Genomic DNA, 9389 nt, shown 5'->3' with positions numbered 1-9389 from the left:
ATCTCCCCCAGTGCCCGCAGGTCGCCCTAGTTGGCATCCCCAGTCCTCCACGGTTTTAACCCCGAATTTCCAGACACCTCATCCCGGATACCCCTGCTGCTCCCCATGCTCTCCTTAGCACTTTTACCAAATTCTTCAGGCAGACTGATGAACCGGTGTAATCCGACCCCCTGACTTGGCTCTTGCTGGAAGCCCCCGCCCCACCATTAAAATCCTTCAAATTCTAAGACCAGAAAGTTGTCTCGCGGTAGCTTTTCCAGTTTTCTCCAGTCCAAATGAATTGCTCTCCCTTGGTGGAACGAGTGTTTATAAAATGCGTATGCACTGAATAGTTTTTAAGTGGCAGAGACCTGAGCTCGTGCAAAGGCTGAAAGGAAAGCATCTGCGGAGAGGGAGAGGTTTCCATCGCCGGTGGGTTGGGGAACGGATGCAGGAGTCCTAAGGCATCAGGAGGAAAGGGGTGGAGAGAATGGAAGTGGTACCAGCTAAGACGTCTGCTCGCTCCTTAGGGGTCAAACTCAAGGGGGGTGATGAGAGCTGTCAGCGCGCAGAGGTTCTGAAAAGCTCCGGGGATATTCGGAAATAGCCGTGGGGAGAGAGCGGACGGGCAGCAGGAAGAATCAGAAGCAGCTACTATTTTATGAAGGCTTGCTGCCTGCCAAGGCTCTGCAGGGTTTCAAGTGTGGTATCTCACGTGATCCTCAGAACAACCTCTGCGGTGCCGGTAGCTTCACTTACCACATGAGCAATCGGAAGCTCACAAAGGCTGAGTAATTTGCTCCAAAACATGCAGCTAAAGACGGACCTCGGTCGCAACGTCCCTCCACCCCCTGCGCATGCGCCCTGAAACACTCCGGGCGCCGCGGGACCCAGAATTCCCGGGGCCACGGAAGAGACCATCGGCTCCAATGGAGGGGGTGTCCGGGGTGATGAGGCGGAGTCTGCGCCGTCAAATGGGCTGGAAGTTCCCGTGAGTCTTTGCCAGTATTACCCTCTCTTCTGTGAGGAATGGAATGTTCCGACTCCTTAAAGGGCCGGGCCGCAGCAGCGGCGACCTTTCCGTTATCGTGATGATGAGGGTAAGTGGTCTGTGTAGTTGGGCCTAGTAGCTGGCGGCAAGGGCGAAGGAGCCAAAGACTTCCTAATTCCTGGGAAGAAGTCTTCGGGGACGTTTCCGTGGGGGGCGCAGGGCGGCTCCCTAAAGCGCGTGTCCGGGCTTCGGCGGTGGGGGAGAGTCGCGCAGGGCCGCCGGGGGCCGAGGCTCAAGGCCCGCGCGCGTGTCTGTCCGGCAGGGCCGCCGCTGCCGTCTCCGGAGCCTGAGGTCCCCGAAGGCCGGGCCCCCGCTCCCCGGACCCGGCGTGGGGGCTGCGCCGACCCCGGAGGACTGGGTGAGTGCGGCCCCGGGGGGGAGGTTGGGAGTGGGACCGCGAGGAGGGCGTGCCCGACTGTGCTGATGATCCTGGGATTAGGAAGAGCCGTCAGAAGCGATACCGGACGATTTCGATGCGTGTCTGACCGCTGTCGCCGGAGCCTCAACGGTCTGGTTGAACGTCGCTGCCACCACCTGCCCTTAACGCGTGTCACCCTCCATGTTCCAGGTGGCAGAACCCTCGCAGCACCTTCAGGCCGGGAGTGGCCTCCCACCCTGAGGTAGGACCCAGCCTGGGCAGGGTTTATAACACCTAACTTTGTTTTTTCGTCTTTGCTAGTAAATGCACTGGAGTCGCCTGCTCCTTTACAGTTTCATGCATTGGGCAATGAATAAAATTGCAAACATAGCATGGGGCCTCAAGTGGAAATTGGAGGAGGCTACTCCTAACCTGGAACTATTTCAACCGCGGCTATGGCCGGAGATAAACGCCCAGTGAAAATGCAATGTCCCGGTTGTTTCCCAAGCAGTTGCGACTTAATCCCAGGTCCCGTTCCAGGTTTCTGGAGCAGTACCGGGGAGCGGGGAGGTGTTGACTGCTCTGATGAAATCACTTATAGGAAGTGCCGTCAGAAGCGATAACTGACGATAACTGTTCCTGGCTGACTGCAGTCAACAAGGCCTCCCGCAAGCTGCCGCTGCCCTGGAGTAGGTTGGTTTGAACAGTGACCCTTTCTCGTCTATTCACCCAGGTTGCAGATGGGTGTGGGGTCGGCAGTGTGTGATCAGATCAGCAGCAGAGCGTTCGAGGGATGAGCACTGGCCTGCCTTGAGGTAAGCTTGCAGATTGCATAGCTGTTAGATGATGTTAAAGTTCCCGTGAGGTCGGGCAGTGGCACTTTGGTTAACCTAATAACTCGAATCAGCATAGCCCTTGACCTTTATCGACAGTATCCCAGAGACACTGATTATGGTTCATGGTGGCCGCGGAGCGGAGGGCAGAGGAAAGCCAGGAGTTCCTTATTACCTCACTGCTGTAAAATCTTGAGGTGTAGCTTTCCTCATCCTTGAAGATGACAGCTTTAGGTGTGTGATGTTTAAAACGATGGGATGAAATGAGGTGGAACACCCAGAGAAGCCAGTTAGGACGTGTGGACTTAACGTGGCTTCATTTACAAAAAAAACAACTCCAGTAGGTTAAGGGCTCCTGAGACGAACTGGAATTTGTAGTTGAGGCTATCATGATCAAAACTGCTCTCTTTTCTGCCTCATCTGCCGCCCATCTAGGGGTGCCTTAATTCGTTCCCCCAGGTTTTGTGTGCTGAGGTGCTCAAGAATGGTGGTCTGCGGTGTGGAGTTTGAAAGCTGGAGGCGGCAGCCCTTTAGGTTGAGGAGAGGTAAGCCTCCATCGACAAGGACCCCTCCCCCTGTGGTGGAATGAATAAGCGGCTAGTATCGTTAAAACTGATTTTCAGAAAAAGGATATCAAATGATGAAATCACCCAAAATAGCTGGAATTACCGGCAGATTGTGTAGTGGTGAACGTAAGGTTTTCTGAAGATAACCTTTTTATGCTGTGAATAGCTGTTGGGTGGAGTAGAAAGTGATACTTAGTGATACTGATAACTTAGTTTTCTTGCAGGCTATTTTCCCAGAGAAAGGTCAGCCATGCTGCAGCAGGGGAAGAACTTGAAGTTTCGAGGACCAGTGGTCACCATACCATCAGTTTGGACTGAAAACCCAGGCTTCAACAGTGGGTGTGGAAACAATGCTTAACTTGTGTTGAGGTTCCGAGGCCATTCTCTTACCAGCAGAGCCAACAAACGTGTTTGGCAAACTTGCTAGGATACTATGCTAGGATAGGCCCTGTTGGTGTCATTGAATTCATGAGCTTTCTAGTAATGTATTGTGTTGTATTTTTAGCTCCCCTGCCCAAAGAGAGCTTCTATACCTGTAAATTTTGTATAAATTTGTTCTGTTGGGTGAGGGTCTGAGTTCTTTAAGCTGCAAATGTATTTCTTCCTGAAACTGATGCTTCTGTGCAGTTACCACAAACTACAATAAAGGATGGCCTTGGGCGCCTGGGTGGCTCAGTCGTTGAGCGTCTGCCTTCGGCTCAGGTCATGGTCCCAGGGTCCTGGGATCGAGCCCCGCATCGGGCTCCCTGCTCGGCGGGAAGCCTGCTTCTCCCTCTCCCTCTCCCCGTTTGTGTTCCCTCTCTCGCTGTGTCTCAAATAAATAAAATCTTTAAAAAATAAAGGATGGCCTTTAGTATTGGTTTTTAAAAACGTGTATTTGAAGAAAAAAATTTGGTCACTGCTGTCAAATAAGCAGTCCGGGTATTAGCACGTGTCAGCTTGTCCGTGGTCAGTCTAAGCTGTTGCCCCTCTAACAACTTTAGACTTGAGGGTAAAAGTTCCAAAGCATTTAAGGCATCCACACCTTTGATTCGTCTGCCTTTGGGCTGTGTCCTTGTGCATAGCCTTCTACCTCCTGAAGCTCTGTACTGCGCTCAGCCAAGCACCTGGACAGTGGCAGGCAGGGTCCCTGTAGTGTGGCTCTTCACCCAGCCCATCTTGGTGGCTTCCTGAGTTGGGATCTCACCTGTCACTGGGCTAGAGGCCGGACAGGCCAAGCTTCCCAGCTGTCTGCCGTTTGCCTGAGTGGTCTGGTCACCACTGTGGGCATCTAAATTTTCTTAGGTAAAAGAAAGGTTGGTCTCCAGTCTCCCTGGACTTGAAGTCTTTGCCTTGGTTGGAGGGCTTGTGCCTAGAAGGGATTTTCAGCTGGTAGGTCTTGAGTAGGGGCAAGAGATGGTGGAGACCATCGTTCACTCTCGGGAACCTCTAGTTTCTCACCTAGCTGTGTTGCTGGGGGGTACTAGATCTGCCAAGGGTTGCAAGTCTAACCTCAATTTCATGGTCTCCGGTTTTTTAGGAGCCTTCCATCATAGGTTTTTGGGAGTGAGCCCGGTTACCCTTGATGACTTCCTTGGCGACTCCACCAGAAACAGAAAAAGGTCTTTAAAATCCTTTTGAAGGGAAGTAGTGGTACTCTGACTTGGAACACTGCAACCCTACCAAAGGTCTGGTAGTCTTAGGCTGGGTCGGGGGGGGGATGGTGGGGGGTTTCTGGGCGCATGCCGTGTATGTAGGCATCCTAGGACACTCTTGAAGGGTAGAGGGTGGCTGGTCCCCGGGGCAGGGCCTGGGGTCCCCGGTGGAAGTATGGGCTTAAGTGGAGGCTGCGACTGGGAAGTGGTTCCTCGGACCCCAAGGCTTCACAGGGAGGAGGCAGACCACCTTCTAAGATGGGGACTAGGCTCTGGGAGTCTCTGGGGAGCTGGTCAGTGCCTCTACCCCAACCACCTTCAGCCGGGTGTTAGGGTAGAGAAAAAGGGTTCTATCAGGAGATACTGGGTTAGGTGTAGGGCTGAAACTACACTCCATTCCTGGGTTAAGTTCTTACCCACATGAGCTCAAGCTTTCCTCTGTAAACAGACCACCCACAAATCTGGGGAGGCTGAGGGCTACTGCCCCTCAAGCCACATGGGATTTCTCAGGAGCCAAAAGGCAGATGAGATTGACAAGAGGGGGAAGTGGAGAGGACGGAAGGGAAGAATTACACAGCCCCCTGCCCAGATGACACAGTCTGGCGCCAGTGAGTGGGGCTGCCCAGGCCAATTCTGGGTGATCGCCTGAGGCCCCCGGTGGGGACCCCCTCGCCTGCCTCAGTCATCCTACCCCACCAGGGCTCCCTGGTGAGGACCCCCACTTCTGTGTCACGTCTGAGCTGCACCTACAGTCTCCCTGCCCTCACGGTCTTTGGCAGGATCCACAGGGCCTCCCCCCGGGTCCTCCTGGCCCGCTGTGCCATCCCGGGCCTCCTCCCCACTGCCCGGGCCCTCGCCCAGCTCCAGGATGGTGGGTAGGTGGCCCTGCTTCGGGGAGCGCTTGCGCAGGCTGAGCAGGAAGGGCTGGGGCAAGGAAAAGATGTCCACATTGTTGCCCAGGTCGATCCACGTGACGTTGGGGAACTTGCCGGGGTCCTTGAGGGTGTCGGTGAGGTCACGCAGCAGGGCCCGCGTCAGCCGGTTGCCGTTGAGTGCCAGTGTGGTGAGGCGGGGCAGCGTGCTGAGCACGGGCAGCAGCTGCAGGACCATGTCATCGGTGAGGCCCGTGAAGCCCAGCTCCACGCTATCCACCTGCTCCCCACAGCGCTGCAGGTAGCTGGTCACCCGCTCCAGGTCCCGGGAGGTCAGCGGGATGCCTGACAGGTCCACGGTGTTGTCCGGAGGGCTCCCAGCCAGGACAGCCTTGAGGCTGCAGGGGAGAAGCGACAAGCCAGGTTCAAGCAAGTGGGGCCGGCCTTCTGGACGCAGCAGTGGCCGGCACCGAACTCTGCTCTGCGCCTCCAGGGACGGGAGAAACCGAAGACCTCTGGTCCCCTGGCACTACCTCACATCTCAGCCTGGCTGGGCCCAGCTGCCCAGAGCTTGAGGGACCACGGGGGAAAGACCCAGAGGTTTCTGCAGTGACTAAGGGTACATTCCAGGGCCGTGGTGCCTGGGTTTGCATCTTAACTCTTCTTCCTACTTGCGTGAGCTCTAATCAGTTCCTTAACGTCTCTGTGCCTCACTTACCTGAACAAAGGAGCTACTTGAGTACCACGGAATTGTTAACGAGAAATAAGGTAATGGATGCAGAGCATTTAGAACAGTGCCTTGTGTACACGAGAGTGATGAATGAATATTTGCTGATGACATTATGAGTCATCTAGACTGAGCTTCCTGCTTCCCCAAGAGCAGCACAAAGTCTCTCGAGGCCTGGGTTCCAAGACAGTCTTGCCCATCAGATGGGGAATCCTTGGGGAGAGCCCTTAGGGGAGGGTGCAGGGGCTCTGGGCCTGGGGCGGGGGGGGGGGCGGGTAGCTGCTGACTCCTGGAGGCTCAGGGCTCTGCACCCCATTCCACTCCTTGCCATCTGGTACTCCTTGCTCTTCTTCCTGGTCCTTGCTCTGCGGCCAGAGCTGCCCATTTCCAGGTACCCCAGGCAAGCCCTGGGGCCCTAACGGCGGGAGAGAGGAAGGTAGAGGGGGCTCACAGCCTGTTTCAAGAACATAGGTTAACATTAGCAGCCCAAGGATCACGGCTTGGACTTCCTCTTGGCAAAACAACGTTAAGTCTCTATCCTCGAGATCTGAAGCTGGAAGGCTGCTTATAGCTTCCCCCTCTTGCCTCTCAGAGTGTGACCTCTAAGTGCTTGAAACATTGCGGGGCATTTGTTCAGGGTGACCGAAGGACTGGCTGTGGTCAGTGTGACTAATAAAGCAGACCCATTACACCTGGGAGATAGCGTGTGGTTAACAACCTGAGCCTGGGGTTTGAATCCAGCCCTGCCACTTAGCAGCTGGGTGATCGTGGCCAGTCAAATGGCGACAGTAACAGCCCCTACCCCATTCACTCCTTCAGCAGGTGTTTTTAAGCTCCCGCTGTGTGTCAGGCACTGTCCTAGGCACTGACTAGTGTGATGGGAAGCCACCCGAGGGGAGTGAGGCTTTTGAAATGCAGAATGGACGAAGCCTGCACGTGTGCCGGGGAGACAGAAGAGGAGGCTCCTGGATTCCGGCAGAGCTCACATTTCTAGCTTTTCAATCCTAAAGAACTAGGTCACAGACTTCTCGTGGCATTCCAGGTCCTACGGGTCCTCCTGCTCTGCTCTGCCCCCATGTACAGCTCCTGACTTCAGCCCAGTTGGCGCCCCATCTTTGACTCACTCTCTTCCTTCACCTGGCGAGGCATTCCAGGATCCAGCTCCTCTCCTGGCTTTGGGGTGGAAGAGTCCAGAAGGGAAAGAGGAACCAGAGCTCTTGTCAGTGAGGGAGGGCAGTCCTGCCCCTACCCAGTCTAGGGGAAGGACACAAGCCACTCTGCCCCATGGTCATGTACAAGAAAAGCAGGGGTGCTCCCTCCAGAAAGCCTAACGTCCTAGGCTCCCCTTTACTTGCTTCCAATGGTGCTAGCTGTCTCTGCCCACAGGTTCTGTGTCTCATGTGCCCCCAGCCCCCCAGTCTTCTCCAGGGGGCCATAAAACCCTTGAGGCTTCTCACTGCTGTGTGGCCCAGGGGTATGGCTGGGGACTGGGTCTCCCTAGGAGACATCCAGGAGAAGTAGGGGATCCAGTGGGAGTGCCCACATTTGGCACACCAGAAATTAGAAGGCCTCATGTCTTCCTCCCCACCCACCCCTTCTGAATGGGCCCAGATGCCCCGGTTCCCAACCCACAGACCAGGGAGGGCCCCACCGGCAGCTCCCCTCATGGCTCATGCGCACCCGGAATGCTCTCCTGGCTCCTCTCTCCACCCAACCCTGAATTCTCCTTCAATCTCACCTCCTTCAGGCACCTTCCAAGGCAACCCCTCTGGCTCTAATTCTCCCTTCACCCCTGGGAGGGAGTGCTGTGTAGCCCAGCCTGGCATGGATTCGCTCTAGGTTGCCCTTCTAGAAGGAGGCCGGGCGGGGGCAGGGCCGATCCGGCTCAGGTGACTGAGACTCACCAGGCCTGCGGCTTCCTCTTCACCAGCCCCCGGTGCCGCCTCCACTGGGAGTGGGGGCTCAGGTGGTAGGTCAGCTGCCGGCATAGCTTCTCCATGGCGCCCAGCGCATCGCCTTCCTGCAGAGACAACCACAGGCAGGAGGCCCCTGAGTCGGGGAGATCAGGCGCTCCCCTCCGGCTTCCTGTCTCCATGGGATGAGCATGGCACCCCCAGGCTGAGCTGGGGGATGCTTGCTCTGGGGCTCCCGCTGGGCCCCCTTAGCAGAAAGCAGTTGCTTGCAAATGGATCTGCCCAATGGCTCTCTCTGGTTTCTGAGAATTAGTTGCTATCGTGGCAAAACTGAGATTGATATAAAACTCTACATTCACAATCTGACCAATTGACCAGAGCTGAGTGCTGGCTGACCCCGACCCAATATTCATCATCGTCCCTGCCTCTCCCCAGTGACCAGGGCCCTTCTGCTCACTCGTTTGCTCAACAAAGGATTACTGAGCACCTACTAGGTGCCAGGCAATTGTTTTAGGCAAGAAGAAGAAAGGGAAATATTTTTATGATGTCACAAGTGGGAAAATAAACAAGTGAGAAGTCCAGGTCTTTTCCAGCACAATTCATTCATCTACTGTAATCTGTCTGGCCCATCAGCACTTTTTTTTATTACTTTATTTTTTAAAAGATTTTATTCATTTATTTGAGAGAAAGAGTGTGCAAGCGAGAGAGCAGCAGAGGGAGAGGGAGAAGCAGACTCCCCACTGAGTTGGGAGCCTGATATGGGGCTCGATCCCAGGACCCGGAGATCATGACCTGAGCTGAAGGCAGCCATTTAACCAACTGAGCGACCCAGGCGCCCCAACATTTTTTCTTTTAAATAAGCTCTACACCCGATGTGGGGCTTGAACTCATGACCCGGAGAACAAGCGTCGCACACTCTACCGACTGAGCCAGGCGCTGCAGGCCCATCAGCTTTTGCGTTTGAAACCCTGGGCATTATGTCCTGAATTGTGTCCCACCCAAGTTCTTAAATTTAAGTCCTCAACCCAGGTATCTCAGACTGCGACTGTATGTGGAAACAGGGCATCTAGAGAGCAATTCAGTTAAAATGAGGTCATTTGGGGTGGGCCCCAATCCAAAATGACTGGTGTCCTCATGAAAAGAGATTAGCTCACAGACACGCATAGAGGAAAGACCATTTGAAGACCCTGGAGAAGCCAAGGAGAGGACTCAGAAACAACCAACCCTGCCAACACCTTGATCTTGGACTTCCAGCCTTCACAGCTATGAGAAAATAAATTTCTGTTGTTTAAGTGGTATTTTGTTATGGAGGCCCTGACAAACTTACATTGGGTTAAAGTGTGCAGCAGAGAGATGCTAGAGACTCCATCTCCGTCCCAAGGGAAGTCAACTCAATAGACAGTCCCCAAGCCCTGGGGGAGAGGGGGGGCCAAGAGCGTGTGAGGTTCAGCCATGA

At 54.8% G+C, this 9389-nt stretch overlaps 1 protein-coding gene and 3 non-coding genes across 4 annotated transcripts in view; 3 read left to right on the top strand and 1 right to left on the bottom strand.

Moving 5' to 3' along the window:
* The first annotated feature begins 1446 nt into the window (after positions 1–1446).
* Positions 1447–1517, top strand: LOC113908362. The gene has a single exon (XR_003515438.1). It is a non-coding gene; the product is annotated as a small nucleolar RNA SNORD49 (small nucleolar RNA).
* Positions 1518–1966: 449 nt separating this feature from the next.
* On the top strand, positions 1967–2037 carry LOC113908361. Its single transcript, XR_003515437.1, has one exon. It is a non-coding gene; the product is annotated as a small nucleolar RNA SNORD49 (small nucleolar RNA).
* An 819-nt stretch (positions 2038–2856) lies between these two features.
* On the top strand, positions 2857–2929 carry LOC113908385. The gene has a single exon (XR_003515458.1). It is a non-coding gene; the product is annotated as a small nucleolar RNA SNORD65 (small nucleolar RNA).
* Positions 2930–3592: 663 nt separating this feature from the next.
* LRRC75A (leucine rich repeat containing 75A) overlaps positions 3593–9389 on the bottom strand; it is a 42649-nt gene continuing 36852 nt past the window's right edge. Inside the window, exons 3-4 of the mRNA XM_027625509.2 lie at positions 7925–8040; positions 3593–5691 (exon numbers count right to left, since the gene is read on the bottom strand). Of these exons, the coding sequence (XP_027481310.1) occupies positions 5151–5691; positions 7925–8040 (657 nt within the window). The 3' untranslated portion in view covers positions 3593–5150. The remainder of the gene's footprint in view (positions 5692–7924; positions 8041–9389) is intronic.

This window comes from Zalophus californianus, chromosome 16 (assembly GCF_009762305.2).
Source record: "Zalophus californianus isolate mZalCal1 chromosome 16, mZalCal1.pri.v2, whole genome shotgun sequence".
Lineage (NCBI taxonomy): Eukaryota > Metazoa > Chordata > Mammalia > Carnivora > Otariidae > Zalophus > Zalophus californianus.
This window is presented reverse-complemented; position numbering and strand designations above follow the sequence as displayed.